The sequence below is a fragment of the Dioscorea cayenensis genome, chromosome 8 (assembly GCF_009730915.1).
Source record: "Dioscorea cayenensis subsp. rotundata cultivar TDr96_F1 chromosome 8, TDr96_F1_v2_PseudoChromosome.rev07_lg8_w22 25.fasta, whole genome shotgun sequence".
Classification (NCBI taxonomy): domain Eukaryota; kingdom Viridiplantae; phylum Streptophyta; class Magnoliopsida; order Dioscoreales; family Dioscoreaceae; genus Dioscorea; species Dioscorea cayenensis.
The window spans coordinates 6716875-6732811 of record NC_052478.1 but is presented as its reverse complement, the minus strand read 5'-3'; the positions used below and the strand labels follow the sequence as shown (position 1 = coordinate 6732811).

General features: G+C 36.6%; 2 protein-coding genes across 5 annotated transcripts; one reads left to right on the top strand and one right to left on the bottom strand.

Moving 5' to 3' along the window:
* Positions 1-8109: 8109 nt before the first annotated feature.
* Positions 8110-11601, top strand: LOC120267137 (amino acid transporter AVT6A-like). The gene is made up of 6 exons (XM_039274841.1): positions 8110-8271; positions 8433-8884; positions 9869-10021; positions 10132-10335; positions 10595-11060; positions 11171-11601. Exons 2-6 carry the CDS (start codon positions 8461-8463, stop codon positions 11340-11342), a joined length of 1419 nt encoding a protein of 472 aa, XP_039130775.1. The 5' UTR covers positions 8110-8271; positions 8433-8460; the 3' UTR covers positions 11343-11601.
* On the bottom strand, positions 11395-14419 carry LOC120267135. Of its 4 annotated transcripts, none has more exons than XM_039274839.1 (4): positions 14337-14419; positions 13452-13499; positions 12779-13378; positions 11395-12642 (listed from the first exon to the last, which is right to left on the bottom strand). In XM_039274839.1, the coding sequence occupies exons 3-4, from the start codon at positions 13348-13350 to the stop codon at positions 11688-11690; spliced, it is 1527 nt and encodes a 508-aa protein (XP_039130773.1). In that variant the 5' UTR covers positions 13351-13378; positions 13452-13499; positions 14337-14419; the 3' UTR covers positions 11395-11687. The 4 variants fall into 4 exon arrangements, with proteins under 4 accessions (XP_039130773.1, XP_039130771.1, XP_039130774.1 ...); XM_039274837.1 differs by having other exon boundaries at positions 12779-13366; XM_039274840.1 differs by lacking the exon at positions 13452-13499.
* Positions 14420-15937: the final 1518 nt, after the last annotated feature.

The following is a 15937-nucleotide window of genomic DNA, read 5'->3' as shown; positions in this document are numbered from 1 at the left end:
AATCGATTCACCGATTATCAGTTCAAAAATGGTTCAATAGCGGTTCATGAAAAAATTGATTTGATATGAGTGGTTGAACCAAATTGGTGGCCAGTTCGTGAACCGGTTGAACTAACCAATTCGGTTTAGTTTTAATAATATTATATATTGTGATTATCACATTTGTAAAATAATAAAAAAAGAACAGCGGTCAGAGATTTTCTTAAAATTCTGTTTATTAATCAAATTATTGAAATAATAAGACAACTAGAGCACTGCAAGTTTGAACATGCCACGTTTAATATAGCTACATGTTGACATAAAATAATAATAATAAAAAAAAAGGCTAGAAGCTCTTTAAAAAATTGAGCGCATGCTTGAATAATTATGAGAATATAACTTCAACTATAGGCCACCCCTTAAATGATTGATGGATAAAACTATATCTATATATATATATATAATTACATTTACTCCTATGCTAAGTACCTAGAAAATTCTGAATTAATAACAAATTTTAAAATATTATTTTTATGATATATCATATATGTAAAGACAGCTTAAGATAACCAGTGGTTTAAAATGGAATTTTAGAATAAATTTTCTAATTTATAAAAATTTAAATTTAATTAATATTTTATTTTAATTAATATTTGTTTGTTTATCTTTCTTTGTGTTACTAAACTTATGATGAAGAAAATATTTAAAATTTGTTAGCAAAACTCATACAAATAAAAAGGTAACAAATAAAAACTACAAAAACTCTTATTTACAATTAAAAATATAAAATAAATATTATATTAATTTTGAAGAAATAAATGCAGAAAAACTATTATAGAGGATCAAAATAGAATTTTGAAAAGTGGGTTAGAGAAGATACGAGATTCATTAATCATTAAAATAAAAATATTTAATATCTTACTATGTTACTTTAAATTTTAAAAGTTAACTAAAATTAGAAAACATTGTCTAAATATTAAATTAAAATATTTTGTAGGGAAAATTACTGTTCACCCCTCGTAATTTTCAAAACTTCCCAAAAACCCCCTCCTACTTTTTACACACCACTGACGAAACTCTTCCAGTAGTGTTTAACTTCCCTTTACCCCCCACTGCTCACTTCAAATGGGTCCATGTTGTGAAATCCCATTTTTGACTCGAAATGCTGGGAAAGGAAAAGCACCAAATCACATCATGCTCAACCTCTAGGGTCGCTTGGGTTTCGATAGACAATGCCAAGGAGTTATATTACATCTTGTTGTTCTCCTCATTATCATACCCAAATATATAAATCGGTTTCTCAATGTAAAATGAAATCGATTTCCATCGATCGGGCTCAAGTGCACTTCATCTTCAAAACGAGTCGTAGTCGATTTTATCGTCGAGGCGAGCATGTGCCATTGTCTGCCTTCTCGCTTATGGTTGTAAAGTTAGTATTACGACTAGAAGAACAAGAATTACGACGCAGTTCATTTCGCTGTAAAAGTTCTTTCTCGCTTATGGTTATCTATTTCGTATATTTTAAATAATGTTTAACTATTTGCTATTATCCGCTTAAATATTTTACTAATATGTTTAATAATTGTCATATCCGCTTAATACTTCCCATCTCCGCTTTAACATTATCTTTACATGTATAACTATTCATAAACGTAAATTCTCAAAGTCTCGCAGAAACGGTGATCTTTTTCGCTTCGATCCGAATTGTCGTGCACGTGGCACGTAGCGGTAAGAAAGAGAGATCCCTCGCAGAAGAATTAATGACGGCATTAATTTCATGCACGGTAACATAAATTTCCGAACACCCGCTCGCTCTCACTCACCAATGCTCGGCCATCGCAGGCTTAACTTTTTTTCTGGACACGAAGAGTCACCGCTGTGGACTTCACACCATAAATAACCGTGAAGAACCCTCCCCATGGACAACCACCTCGTCGCCCTCATCATCCTCCTCCTCCTCCTCCTCCTCTTCCTCCTCTTCCCACGGACAACCACTCTATCTGAAAGGATGTTTCGTGAGCCTTCTTCCTTATCTTGAGAATCAATTAGCCGTAATCACCGAACTAGTTAAACTATCTTTTTCGCCTGTCAAGTCCCTCTCATAATCGCCTCAATGCAGCAGGATTCTCCAACGCTGGACGACCGGGAAAGCAATTAAGAGAGCATTTCGACTGGGTAAGAAAAGAAAGTTTTTACGTATCGCGTGATCGCGGAGGATTCTCTGAGGAGGGAGATCACGAAAACATCCTTTAAGACGGGCTCGACATTTACCACTCGAGACTCTCTCGTTAACGCTAAGAAAAACGACGCCGCCAGTACAACCCAGCTACGCTCGCGGTTTAACTCATCGTGATCGCCGCTTAAGTCCCTACCACGACACATCGATTAATAGTCGCTTTTCATGAATGTGTGTTGTTTAACCTTTTTAATGTCAGACGCTTTTGCGTGTTCAAGTCGATGCGCTTTGTATATGCAAACCGCCGGAGCATTCGAACGTATGTACACTTGTTTTGCTATACGAGGGTCGAGTCGCGAGCGTCCCAAAGTCCGAGCGGACGTCAGAAATGTGCAGAATGTTGTAAATCTTTGTAGAATGTTGTAAATGTTGTAAATCTTTTATAAATAAAACGAAACAATCAGATTTGGACCGCGAACTTCCAAAATTTAAACAGAGACCTAGTAAAAACAACTGGGAAACAAAAAACGCCATCAGAAACAATAGAAAAAGTTAAACAATACTCAAGTTACTCTTTAAACAACGATCAACGGTGTTTAAGAAAAATACGTAAATATGTTTAAACAAAATGACCCGTGAGGTACCCATCTAGCAACGCTGATGTCAGATGAAAGCATTCAATTTAAACAATAACATATTATTTACATGATATAGACTTTTAGTTAAACAAAGCTAACCGTTATTTTTAAACACTATACGTATCCTGCTTAAACATAAAAAGCTTGACGCTTACACGTAGACTCATGTTGAGTTGAGAACTTTCATTCGAATCGACGACAACATGTCTTCCTCGCGACAATGACATATATTTCCTTTTCGCCTTGGGATGGAGGGAAAAATACCGCCCAATCACATCACGCCTAGTCTAACCTCTATGCATACAACTGCAGACTTTTTTTGTTTGCAATTCGATCGCTGCTTTGTTCTTTACATCTTCTACTTCTTCTTCGTCGCCTTCGCTTTTGTTCTTCATTTCATTTTTGTTTGTACGATTTCGTTTTCGAATCGATATATTATGGAGAGTTTTTTTGTGGTATTGCTAGATTCAACGGGAGGGAAGAGTGCTAATGTTCACGGCTCGACTTTTGGGAATTGGTGTTAATCGAGATACGCGAGCGATGGGGTCCTCAAGTTTCTCTTTGTCGTGGTTAAGTTCATCACACCGTATGGATATAAAAACGGTTCGCCTCAATAGAAAAACGATGTCGACTTTCCATCGGATGTGTCACGTCCCACTCCATCTTCAAATGTGTCAGAAGTCGATCTCTGTCGCCGAGACGTAAAAATGCGCCATTGCCGAATCCTAATGAAAACGAGGTTTACTCGTCAGAAGTTCCTTTTTCTTTTAATTATTTCACTGTCTCGGGGTCATTATTGTTTAAATATGTCCGCCATCGGGTTAACATATCAGTACTAGTCCTTTACGTTATTAGTTAATTGTTTAAGTATTTAATTTAACGCTTAACTATTGTCATTATCGCTAAACATTATATTCTCCGCTTAACATATCGATCTTTTCATTCGATCAAGTGTCAGGGTGAATTCGTGATTCTCGCGAGTGCTCCCATTCATCCCCTATGGGCGACTCCCGACGGGCTGGGATGTCTTCCTTCCCTCGCCGATCATTCCAAGTGTTGTCGCTGGATATTGGTCAACGCTTTGACGGTGTCTAACATTTCGTGGACGTATTTCAAATCATGCAATCAAAAAGCGAATTTTCGACTTCAAATTCATAAAGAACGTAAAAACATCGGAGCGATCGTGGAATGCTACGCCGATGGTCATGTCATGGCGCCTTCACGCATCAAAAAGAGTATAACAAAAATACTTTTGAATCAAGACAATCAACCCGGCCACACACTTGCGGTGGTGGTATAGGTTCGCGCCACATCCGAAAGCGCCCAAAAACGGGTTAGCGCACGAGTGATCTCGTAAGCTCAAGGACCGCCCCTCAGACAAGGCCATCGACATTCGGGCGACACGTCATGGGAACATGGTGTCCACATACCATACAAGCAGTGCTTGGTTGGGAAAAAGAGTACGCCCGGGTGGTCCTCGACTGCAGCCGACATCTCCAAAGCTATGACCGCTTGCTTTGCATGTGGATAAGGCGGCCGAGACAAATCCCTAAGCAGTCAGGGCGATCGCGGAGAGAGACGCGATCGCTTTTAAACGCGCATTCTTTCTTTCGCACAGGTATCAGGATTCAAGAGGGCTCGCAGTCACTGCTTTCTCGATGGTACCCACCTCCTTGAAAAATATCGGGGTACACTCATCGCGCCACATGGAAAGATGGTAACAATGGTTTTTTTCCACGCCGCCTTCGGATAGTCGACAACGAGACCGTGATAAGAGTCATGCGTGACATCTTCGCCCAATGTCACCGTGGGCACGCCACGGTCGGAGGGATCGCCACGGCTCGGGGACCGCTGCTGTCGCGGTAGGGGGGTTGCTGCAACCGCCGGGTAGGGGAGGCTTCTCCTGGCCGAGGAATGCGTGCGCGCTGGGTCGGAAGTAGGAGAACGGGCCCCAGCACAAGCACGATGAGGGCCGCCTCCTCATCCCCGCCTTCGAGCAAGTGGTTCCCGAGCAATGGCATCCATCCGCTGGGTCATGCGCCAACAAATATTTCTTCTTCAAAGATTCACGAATCAAACTGTGAAACTAACATATGTAAACCAACACAATTTCACCGAGATCATTCATTTTAAACTATAAAAACTATATATTTAAACGTTATAGAATATAATTAAACGGAGAACAAAAATATTTAAACTAGCTATGAATAATAGTTAAACGAGTAAATACTAAAGTTAAACGCTAAATAAAAAATGTTTAAACATTAAAGACTTATGTTAGACATCGTCTCATGATTTATTACCTCTTTTCCATCGAGCGACGTACTAAGTCTCGCTTTCACCGTCGCTGCTTCCCGTAGTACTTTCACCGTAGCACAAAGATCCTTGGGATCTCGCCGAAATGACTTTCTTCCCCGCTCCGGCCACCAGAAACCGGACGTTAAGCGCGACCGAGCAACCCTTAACGTACTCCCTCGGTTGGTCTCTTCCCGACAGATCTATCTTGCGACTCGCGGCCGCCAGGAATATCCTCCATAAGCCACTTCAGGCCGTCACGCGCTCCCACGCCAGACGCCCTCACGGCCGGTAGATCATCGACGTAATCAACGCATCCAGCTCGAACCGAGCATGATGTATTTGGGAAGAGGACTCGTCCCCACGAGGTACACCATCGAGTTTCGACAAAAATTATCTTCTTCTCCCTCCGTCGAACAAGTCGCACCCTGCAGTGCTTTTGACTGGAGTCTCCGCTGCCTCGTAGGTCTTTGATAGATACCGCCCTTCAACGCCCGACCGGTTTTCTTCTTCCGAAAGACCATCACTGGCCGCCATCGCAACGCGTACTCAAGAACGAGGGCCACATCTCGAGGTCTCAAACTCAGCAGCTTTCCCCGATCCCGAATTTATTGCGCGACCATCGCACTTTTGCAAAAAGAGAATCAAGAAGGGCCCTCTCGTATATGGCTTCCAACTCAGTGAACGCTGCAAACGGTGTCCTTCGAATAATCTCCCAGTGTCGAGGGGTCATGTTAACTTTCAATTCAGCTAAGGTCTCCACAACCAGTGTCAAATAGCAACGCCCATTAACTAGGGTCGACCGCCATAATCACAAGCCTCGCAGACGATTGACAAAAAGTTTAAGCTGAAATATAAGGTTTTTAAATCTCAGAACTCTCGCTTATTAAACAGAGATATAAAATGTTAAACGAGACCCATTTTGTTAAACAGAGACGAGAATACTTAAACAGAGACAACAAATGTTAAACTCAGAACATCTCATTTCTTAAACGCCAACCCTCATTTCAGAAATCGCAACCATATCAAACGAAACGGAAACGTACATTATAAATATTACACAAATCATAACAATCGAAAAACTATTTCGATAGTGTATACATACGAAAACGCAAAAACAAAACAAAAACCCTAGCCGAGAAATCTCCCTCGCAGACTAACAAAAACCCTCACATGAGAAATCCCCCGCAGACTTCAATATCTTCCAACAAAAAAACATGAGCACAAAACAAAACCGAAAAATCTTTCAGAATGTAATCAGCTAACATAAAACCATACTCAATACCTTAGATCAGAAATCCCATGAAATGCCAACTAGTCAGCATGGGGACTTCTCCTTCGAGATACCGTGGAAAGGGAAAAAGTCGATGAAATGCTAATTACAGAGGCTTCACGCAGAGACAACTTCGAGACATACTGAAATGGAAAAAGTCAAGACGTGAGTCGAGAAAAAGCAATTAAACTACCCAATAAATTGCCTCCTAGGGTTACTCTCACTGAAAACCCCCACTTCCTCTCAAATCGCCGAGATAGTCGTCACCACGACTCCCACGCAAGGGCATTTTCGTCCCAAAAAAATTTGAAACTCACTCCGCTCACATCCGCTACAGTGTCGTGCTTTGAAAAACATGACTTTTAAAAAGGAGGGTTTTGTGATCATGAAAACTAATCTAGTTTGTTTTGCAATTTTACAAACTTAGCGGCTGGCAATTTCCACTATTTTGTATTACAATAATTATTGAAAGTCCTTCAAAATTTTAAGTTTTTAAAATTATTATTAAAAAATCTAAAGATAGGCCTAAAACAATTGTTTCATTGGCATTACCTTTGAGCCGGTATTTAACATGTTTTCTACTTCTTTTTATTTGATAAAATTATCCATCATCCATTCTATTTTTAAAGAATAAGGAAAAATAAAATGTATAATAAGATATTTTGATCATAGTCAAAACTAAATTATTAATAATTAAAATTAATAATTTTAATTGCTAATAATTGGTTCTTGTGATTAAAAAAAATTAAACAATTGGTTTTACTCTTTTTTTTTTACTTTAATCTAATTACCATTTTCCAATATGAGTTTATTAGCTAAAAAAAATTCAAGCATTGGTGCTTTCATTTAATTTATTCAAATAATTTATTTTGGACTAAATTATATTCTTTAATATCACCTGAGCTAAAGGTATCAGTTTATTTCTGTTATTAAAATAAAATAAGGAGAAAAAGTGTTTCTCTTAAAATCCACTTTTTTTTTCAATATATATATATATATATATATATCAAAACTTCCATGTGGGTGACATTTGCTGACAAAATTAGATAATTCACTGTGTCTTAATATGATACGGTTGGTGGGCATAAGCTTTAGAGTTGTTGGCAATTAATTTTTAAATTTCTGATCCTCTTATAATTAATTTAGACAATGATGTTGCGTAAAGGATTTACCTTTAACAAATTAAAATTAAACATTTTTAATTATAAAAATAATAGAGAGGTCAGAACAAAAATGACACAAAACAACATTGTCAAATTTGAAATTATAAACATATTAGATTTTTTTTTAAATCCAATTTAAGGAATACTCTTCACTGATCATGAAAGAAAAAAAAAAATAAGTTTTTTTAAATTTTTATACTTTTACTTTTTCAAATCAAGAGATTTACAAGAAGAAATATCACAAAAATATGATTGTTTTACCGTCCTTTTCTCTTATCACTGTAGAGTAATTTGACTAACTTTGGTAGTTTTGCATAATTTCAGCTTTGTTTAGTTGTGTGATATGTTTTTGTCCTAATGCTTATAATTAAAATCCTTTTTATTTATTTTTTATTTTTTTATGATTTATTTATTTATTAAATTATATGAAAGAACAAAACTCTTATTTTTTCATTTTTTAAAAAACACAAATCATAAAAAAAATCTCCACGCCATTCAAATCCAAAACAAACACAACCAGAAAATTAATAAATAAAAATAATAATGGAAAATGAAGTAAAATATAAAGATAAATAAAAAAAGAAGAAAAGGAATGAAAAAGTCCATGGATTGAGAAGGAGAAAAAGTTTTGTTTTTTGATCGTCGCTCATACCTTCATCGTGATTAAAAGTAATACAAGCTTCGTTTTCAATTACTTAAACCAAACGGAAAAGGTTCCATCTTTGAAGTTTTCTTATTGATTTTCAGGTTAGTTTCATCTTTTTTTTTCTCTTTTTCTTCTGTTTTTTTATCGTAAAGTTTGGATTTTGTGAACCCTAGTAGTTGTTTTTATTCCAAAGATTTGTTTTTTCCTTGTTGATTGATTGAAAAAAGAGAAAAAAAAGATTGCTTTTTTTTTTTTCCTGCAGAATTTGGATTGATTGAATTGCTTGGAGGATGACAATCGAAAATTCCACGCCGGAGATGGTAGTAGGAGGGAGGAACAGCAGGGTTGTGGAGAAAAAGGCGCCATTGTTGCCGAGCAAGAAGGAGGAAGAAGGTGGGTTTGGTGAGTTCAGTAGTGCTTCATTTGCTGGTGGTGTCTTCAATCTATCTACCACCATTGTTGGGGCAGGGATCATGTCCTTGCCTGCCACCATGAAAATCTTGGGTCTTATTCCAGGGATGGCCATGATTGTGTTTGTGGCTTTCCTTACTGATGCTTCTATTGAGATGTTGATGAGGTTTAGCAGGGCAGGGAAGACTAATTCATATGGAGGAGTAATGGGAGATGCATTTGGGAGGTTTGGGATGGTTTTGTTGCAGATTTGTGTTGTTGTGAATAATGTTGGTGTGATGATTGTCTACATGATCATCATTGGTAAAGATTCTCTAAACTTCTTTCAATTTTTCTACTGCTTGATTTTTTTTGGTTTTTTAATTTCGAGAGCATGAGTTTTTAAGTTAGTGAAAGATTTTGTGTTGATTGTCATGAATTTGCTAATGTTGATAGCCCGTGGTTGTTTTATCTTTTTTGTTACTGCACAGATAAGATTTTAAAACCTTGTGATGTTTCGTATCTGTCATTCTTGACAAATATTAATGGTTTTCTTTGTGCCGGTTTTTGTAGATGTTGAATTTTTGTCATATTCATTGCATCTAGCTCTTAGTTACTGTGACTCAAGGGTTTTCTCTGGGTTGCATGAGGTACAATTTGAAACTAGGATTTAGTTGTTGAAGGTGGGTGCCAATTTTTTGTTTTGATCAAGAATTTGATATCAATCCTTAGATGCTTTATATGCTACTCATAAAATTATCATTTTACATTGTTTCAATATTATATATATATATATATATATATATATAGATGCACTTTTTTGTTATTGAACAAAGTACATGTCTTAGCTAATGTTTCCAAGCATAGACCTGGAGGGACTGAATTTCTGTCTTGGTTTTGATTTTGGTTGTGAAATTAGAATGGCAACTATGATAAGCGTTCATAGGAGTACTGCTTTTGAAATTGAAGTGTTGGTTGTTATTTTTTAATTTCAAATTGATTAAAAATTCAACCTTATTTTTGTTCTACATCTAGCTTATAATATCTCTAAAAACTATGTATTAGTTTTCCATATATAAGGAGGTCATAGGTATAGGTGAGAAAAGTTTTCTCATGTGAATGTGCTCTGATGTAGCAACTTGAAAGTTGTTATATGATAGTTGATTACAGAATTTGATTTTCTACTAGGGTTTTTTCGTGATAAAAATTGGTAATTTTGTTTTCCATGTTATGACAATTCATAACCTGCACAAGGAATATTTATGCATATTCATGAATCCAAGCCTTTTGGTTGTGTTTTATTTGAAGGTGATGTGCTCTCTGGGACATCTTCAAGTGGTGTTCATCACTCGGGTGTCTTGGAAGGATGGTTTGGAGCACATTGGTGGACTGGGCGAACTTCTGTTCTTACTGCTACAACTCTTCTAGTTTTTGCTCCATTAGCATGCTTCAAGCGTGTTGGTAAGTTGATTTCGATCATTTTCTTGATTCTGTACTCTATGGATTAATATTTATCAGAAAAGAATTAATTAGAAACTTCATTGTGATGATATGCCCTTGATCACTTGCAGATTCATTGCAATACACCTCTGCCTTATCAGTTGCTTTAGCAGTGGTTTTTGTTGTGATCACTGCTGGAATTGCTATAGTCAAACTGGCAGCTGGTGGTGTTGCATTGCCAAGACTATTTCCTGACCTTCCGAATTTGATATCAATTGGGAAACTCTTCACAGCAGTTCCTGTTCTTGTCACCGCATATATATGCCATTACAATGGTATGCACATTATCTGCAGTTTCTCTTTGTTATTTCTGGCATTTAAAAAAAAACATAATATGGTGTTAAAGAAGTACCAATTCTATCTTACTGTGAAATATCCTTACTGGTTGATATCTTAATAAAAATAGTTGCCATTCACTGAAACCTAATTAAAGAATCTGTGACAATGAGACCTAATATAGTGTTTAACAAATAATAATTCTATCTTATGGTCAGATTTCAATTAGCCTAAGCAAGGTTCTATATGATTCTGCAGTTCATACCATCGACAATGAGCTTGATGACAACACGCAGATAAAACCAATTGTGAGAATATCACTATTGCTGTGTTCTACTGTTTACATAGCCACAAGCTTTTTCGGTTTCCTTCTCTTTGGTGAATTCACCCTTGATGATGTACTCGCGAACTTTGACTCAGACCTTGGCATCCCTTACAGTAATGTATTCAGTGATGTTGTCCGTGTGAGTTATGCAGTTCATCTCATGCTCGTGTTCCCCATCATCTTCCATGCCCTTCGTCTCAATTTGGATGGCCTCGTTTTTCCTGCTGCTAGACCTCTGTCCTCCGATAATCGTAGGTTCGCGTTACTCTCAGTGATTCTCCTTTCTGTCATATTCTTGCTAGCAAACTTCATACCAAGCATATGGGATGCCTTCCAATTCACCGGTGCAACTGCTGCGGTCTGCATTGGATTCATCTTTCCTGCTGCAATTACTCTTAAGTAAGTTTTTTATTTTCCATAGTATTTTGAACATCTGTTCTTTCATTGAACACCAGCTTGTATTTACAGTACTTAAATGGTCAGAAGTGTAACTATTTCCCTTGTTTCAGAAATAATCATGGGATAGCATCAAAGTGGGATAAGATTTTATCGGTCATCATGATCGTTCTTGCGGTCTTCTCCAATGCAGTGGCCATATACAGTAATGCCCACACTCTCTTCACCAAGAGCGACAAAGCTACCACGACTCTGGGTTCAGTCTCACGGTTCGCTTTCATCTAAGGGTAATCTGTATCTACCATGAATGCTGTGTGCATAAATCAAGTTATTAGAATTGTTTAAGCAAAAAAAAAAAAAATGTGGATACTCCCTTTGTAAGATGCGCTATACAGTAATAGTTGTTCTACTCAATATATAGGTTGAGTTACCAATTTTATGGACATCCCTGGGAAGTGTATTTTTGTGTTTGTAAATTGATGATGGAGCTGTATCTTGAACACCTGTCTTTTAAGTTAATATATTTACTGTCATTAGTTCTTCATCAGTTTCCATTCTCTTCTTCTGTGATTGAAATAAACATGGGAATTCACTTCCAAATCATTGTAATTTGCGTGTCTGGTTCATGCTTCATAGATGATTCGATTTAAAGTTAAAGTATGATGAGGAAACATCAAGACCACGGTTTTTGCGAGGCAGGATGCCATGTAAGCAGGGCCAGTTGGGGAGGATTTCTTTAATGCCACCGATGATGTAGTCCTTCGTTGTGCCCGGAGCAAAGTTGAAGAGGGCGTAGAACTTCCCTTTGAAAATATATGCTTCATTCTTTCTGTGTGAAGCGAATGCTGCATCAATTCCGCTTTCAAATATAGTGTTTCTGAAGCTAAAAAAGCCATCGATGATGCGCCGAATGGCCACGATTTTGAAATCATAACCATAGTTTATAAGAGCATAGTGCCGCTCTTTGAAAAGGTAAGCTTCATATCTCCTGCTTGATTCAAACGCTGCATCTATTCCGTCTTCAAATACAGTCCCTTTGAAAAAAGGGAACATTGCAGCAATACTTAAAGGCCCTCTGATTATTATATCATTTGTGGTATGCGGTGCATAATTCACCTTCGCGCAAAGATTCCCGGTGAAAATGAATGCTTCATTCCATTCGTAAGACCCGAAAGCACAGTCTATTCCATGATCTGCAAAAGCAGTTCCTTTAAGAGATGGATAACCATCGCAAATTTGTATCGGTCCATTCAAAATCCTGTCATTTTTAGAACCTGGTGCATAATCGATAAGCACGGATTCATTCTTCATGAACAGATACACTTCATTTTTGTACGCCAAGCGAAATGCAGCATCGATATAGCTCTGAACATTAGCCACGTCCATTGAGTACCATTTCATGGTGCCTAACACCGAGGCAGTGGCAGGGTGAATGCTGGTGCTTAAAGGCAATCTACGATTATTTCCGGTATCAATGCAATCGAAGATTGGTCTTTGTATGTTGAGTAGTGCTAATGGGTGTGATTTTGGATTGAATCGGCCATTCACTCTTATTTTATTATCTGCTCTTATACATCTAGTATACCTGCATGCATTTTTTTTTTCCACAAGTGAGAGTCATGATCCAAATAAATCAGCAATTTTCGTACTATAAACTATTCGATATGGTCTATGTATATTGACAATTTTTTGGATGCTGAACTATAAAATTTAGTGTTTACCTCTCATCAGAAATAAACTTGAAACGCTGAGCACAACGTATATATTGCGGAGCAATGCCGGCAACAAACAAGACTTCATCTTGAGCATGAATCCTCTGACGTTCACCAAGACTTGCAGCTATCCAAATACCACCTGGAGCATATATCTCATATCTATATACTCGAATTCTAGTATTTGGTTCAAGCTTAGGACTCCAGCTACAATTAATTGTGGCTCTGATAAAGACATGCTGTGCAGGTATTCTTGAATCTAGATTTCTAAACTGATCTTGAATTTGATTCAAACTGTAGAACTTTTTATTTGGGGTATTCTCTTGATGTATTACTTGAAATCCACTTCGAAAAGCCTCTCTGTATGGAGTCATATCCCAATAAAAAGTAGGATGAATAATATCTGAATCTCCTTCACTACTTCTATAGATAATGTCTTGAAGAGGTGGAGTTGCAATTCGGCAATTGATATAGAAAATAGTTTCAACCAAAGTTTGAGCTTCTTGTTCTTCTTCTTCAGTCACTGGTTGAGAAAATTCTGTGGCACAACCTCTCCATGGTGAATTTGCTGAGATTGACATTTTCTTTGCTTGTTCTCTGCATAAATAACTAATATCTAATTAAATTAGAAACAAATCAAATAGATATCATGTGAGTTTTTCTTAATCTAAGAAAATAGAACCTGAAATGCCTAGGGGAGCTGTTGATAATCGAGCAATCAAGAGTAAACCTGGGCAATGACAAGAACAAAACAGAAAACAAGCACACTCAAAAACATAAAACTTTTACTTGTTTTGGTCAATCTATGACCTACACCCACACGGCTGCATTAGTATAATTTTTTTTAAAAAATACGGTTTACAAAATAGAGATGGTTTTACATGAAGAAGAGTAAAAATGAGTCAAAAACTCCCATATAGGCCTGGGACCCTTGCCGAGGCACTCACACCCTCAAACTGTGGCAAGCAACGTGGTTAAGATATCATTAAGGCACCCGGGCCATCAGACTCACATACTCAACAAGAGCTTCACTAGAGACATGATTTTTACTATTAGGCGATCTCTCGACTTTTTTACTACATCTATTAGTGTAGAGGAGAGTGCCCCTACCAAGAACCCCCAACCTCAGGGAGAGTGAGCCACACTGCTTTGTGCTTAGAGCGATGCGGACTTTTGACACCAACCAAATGTTATGTCTATGTTATTTCTACTTCAAGTTATTTTGTTGATATTTTGTAGGGATTTCAAGCACATCTAGTGATCTATCCCAATGTTTCTTCTGTTAAGGGTGCTTAATTATTTTGTTTTTATAGTTTTTATTTATAATAAATTTATGATTTATTTACTTTATAAAAAAATATAAAATAATTTTTTTTTTGACAAACATGAGTTATCTATAATAATATCGATTATTATCAAAATAATACTTCCTCCAAACCTTTTTATTATTGTTCACCGGTACTTACTATTCGCTTGAATCTACACAAACCAGGCCAACATAGTGATTTCAACTCAAAGTATTTAACATGGTTCGGAACTATCAACATGATACAAAAGAATTACTGACCTTCTTCGGAATAAAGATTGCCAAACTTTGATGGTCAATGAAAATATAGGCCTTCTTATGTATCAATGAGAGATTGAAAATTATCTTTATTGTTGACACTATGGGCCAAACTCAAGAGGTTGGGGATATATATAGTGAGTTTGTAATAGAAGGCTTATATATATATATATATATATATAATTTACAGTTTTTGTCTTTCTATCTATCTCCCTCAATGGAACAAAATAAAATAAAATAAAATAGTGGAAAGCGAATCATGGACACAATGGTTAGCCACATCAATTGTTCAAAAAAAAAAAAGGAAGAAGCAGGAGATATTATATAAAAAAAAAGTATCAAAAAATAAAAAGTGTTGGCTATCATATATGTTATAAAAAAATACAAAAATCATAAGAAAATAAATGCAGAATTTTTTTTAATGGCTTCTCATTATTTAAAAAAAAAAATCAGTAAAAAAATTAAGTCTTAATTTGATGGAACCTTTTACCGAACAAGTGAGAATTATTGAATTTTTTATTATTGATTTTTTCAAAAAAAAAATTAGCATCCACTTTGCTTAAATAATGAACTCCATGTTTTATTAGTATATGGGAGCATCCACTTTGACATAGTGGATTGTATGATAATGCTCAAATACTTAATGGATAGCCCATGGTGTGAGATATGATGCTTGTGATCTATTTCAATATCAACTATCAAGGATTCCCACACCACAATAGAAAGCAAGTTTGTGCATTAGAAACCACAATCTATTTCATGTTATTAATCTATTCCAATATCAAGGATTATGCAATCTTTATCTTTAGTTACATGTTAAATACTTCTAGTTTTGACTTATCACTTAGTTTTCTCCTTCTTATGATTTATTCCATAGTCATGGTAATTATTTTTCAAGAGAAAGATAATGGTAGATGGTGAATATGTTCAACTTCTACCTATAAATATTCTCTTAAAATGAATGTGAGCTGATCAAGAGGAAATAGAAAAATAAGTCTACCAAACAATAGAACTACTAGATAATTAAAAAAGTAAACAAAACTAATATGTCATAATGAAAATATCCACAAGTCGGCGGTCTTTGACCTGGATAAGGATAAGGCTCCTGGCCCCGATGGTTTCCCCTTGCAGTTCTTTAGACAATTTTGGGATTTAATCAAATCAGATCTGATGATTCTTTGTGAGGATTTCTATTGGGGGAAAGCGAACTTGGAGAGGATTAACTGGGCGAATATTGCTCTTATCCCCAAGGTGGAGTCTCCGGAGTCGACTGGGGATTTCCGCCCCATCAGTTTAATTAACTCCACCTTAAAAATTTTATCAAAAATTTTAGCGACTCGCCTGAGTGCGATTTTGAATTCATTGGTTGATTCGGACCAATCGGCTTTTCTGAAAGGGAGGTGCATCCTTGATAACATTGCCACGGCGGAGGAGCTGATCTTCAGTATGCATAAACGTAATCTCCCAGGGCATATTTTAAAAATAGATTTTGCCAAGCCTTTTGATCTTGTGGATTAGGATTTCCTTATTGATCTACTGCAAGCCCGTAGTTTTTGGGCAAGATGGGTTAGTTGGATTAAATGTATTCTGACTTCTTCGAAAGC